Here is a 1,588-nt window from a genome sequence, read left to right on the forward strand (position 1 = left end):
GCTTAATTCCTATTGGTTCCTCCTTTAGTGATACACTTTGTTTGGTATAGGTTTTGTGCTGCTTCATGCTTCTACTTATAGGAAAAGCCCAGAAGTTGAATGTTGTCTTGACTTAAGGAAATGATGGCAGAAATGTCAATATTGCAGATTATAATTTAAAATGTTTCCTGTGTATATGTTTTTGGAGAGCCAGTTGTTAAACATTTATTAGCCCACCCCTGCTTGTGCCTGTTTCTTGCTTTTTCCTGTCATATGTCAACTTTCTTCTTTCTCTCCTTCTGTCACTTCAGGCCTGATCATCCACGAGGGACCATCTGTGTATCGGATCTTTAAACGTTGGCAGGCTGTGAACCAGCAATGGAAAGTGCTGAACTATGACAAGACAAAGGACATCGAGGACCAGAAGGCCGGGGCCAGGACAAACCCCAGGACCTCCTCATCCACACAGGCTGACGCCGCTGCCCCCTCAGAAGAGGAGGCTGTGGGCAGCCCTACCCAGGGCGATGGCGGTGGTGGGAACCGCGTCCCCAGCCACCCCTCTGGCCCTCTGGCCGATCACCACTGTGCTTACACCATCCTGCACATCTTGAGTCACCTAAGACCTCATGAGCAGCGAAGCCCCCCTGGTGGCAACCGAGAGCTTGTCATGAGGGTCACCACGGTCTGAGAGCAGGGAGCGGGAGGAAGGCCTTAACCTTGAGAGCCTGGGAGCCCAAGACCCAGCTGGAGGGAAGGGCACAAGGGCATGCATCACTAGAGGGGTGGGAGAGCAGGCTGGAGAGGGTACAAGAGGCGGAGAGGCTGGGGGAATGGGGAGAAGGAGGCAGCATGCCTTCATAGGAATCCTCCAAGACATCAGCCTGGTCCCGTCCCAGGCCAGATGGGACGAAGGAGCCCTCTGGGCATTTGGCATTTTCCAGGTAGTAAACTCTCCTTAATGAGAACAACAGGAACAAACAAAAAATAAATAAATAACAAATACAAGCTCAACAAAATACAATCCAATATAAAACAAAAACACAGAAGCACACACATGCAGACACACACACACAAACACATAGGTGGACAGACATGGGTGAACATAGACATGCAGACACACACAAAAGAGCAGAGATGGGCCACACTGGGGTGTCTGATGGCACACATGGAAGTGTGCACATGCACACACATGCTCACGCACACACATGCACATGTGAAGGGAGATGAAGCGTGAAGATGATGGAAAGATGAAAAGTATTTGTTGCCCTGTTTTGTTTCTGTCTTTGGGTTTGTTTTGTTCTCCCCAGGCCATGGGCAGTGGACAGCGGGCAGGGGGCAGTGGGGAGGGACTGGAGGGTGGGGACAGTGGGTGGGAAGGGAGGGCAGGGTTTGAGCACATCTCTTGAGAGCTTCGGGCTCTTCCTGGCTGGCAATATTAAGCATACTCATCTGGTTTTAGGGGGGGGGGGCAATAAGGAGGGGAAAGTGTTGACTTGAGGGAAGGGGAGATTTCTTAGTGTGAGTGGTTAAAGGTGGTGAGTATCTCTCTGCCCCCTGCCTCGAAGACAGGAATCCCTGTTCTGAGTGTGTTACCCAAAAGGTTTGGGTC

At 50.9% G+C, this 1,588-nt stretch overlaps 1 protein-coding gene across 1 annotated transcript in view; it reads left to right on the plus strand.

The window, feature by feature from the left end:
• Nucleotides 1–1,305, plus strand: part of MARCHF4 (membrane associated ring-CH-type finger 4) — a 246,561-nt gene extending 245,256 nt beyond the window's left edge. Inside the window, exon 4 of the mRNA XM_069075093.1 lies at nucleotides 291–1,305. Coding sequence (XP_068931194.1) covers nucleotides 291–667 — 377 coding nt within the window. The 3' untranslated portion in view covers nucleotides 668–1,305. The remainder of the gene's footprint in view (nucleotides 1–290) is intronic.
• The last annotated feature ends 283 nt before the right edge of the window (nucleotides 1,306–1,588 follow it).

Source organism: Petaurus breviceps, unplaced genomic scaffold, assembly GCF_028583685.1.
Source record: "Petaurus breviceps papuanus isolate PSGF00001 unplaced genomic scaffold, PetGlider_PUasm1.0 90903, whole genome shotgun sequence".
NCBI lineage: Eukaryota > Metazoa > Chordata > Mammalia > Diprotodontia > Petauridae > Petaurus > Petaurus breviceps.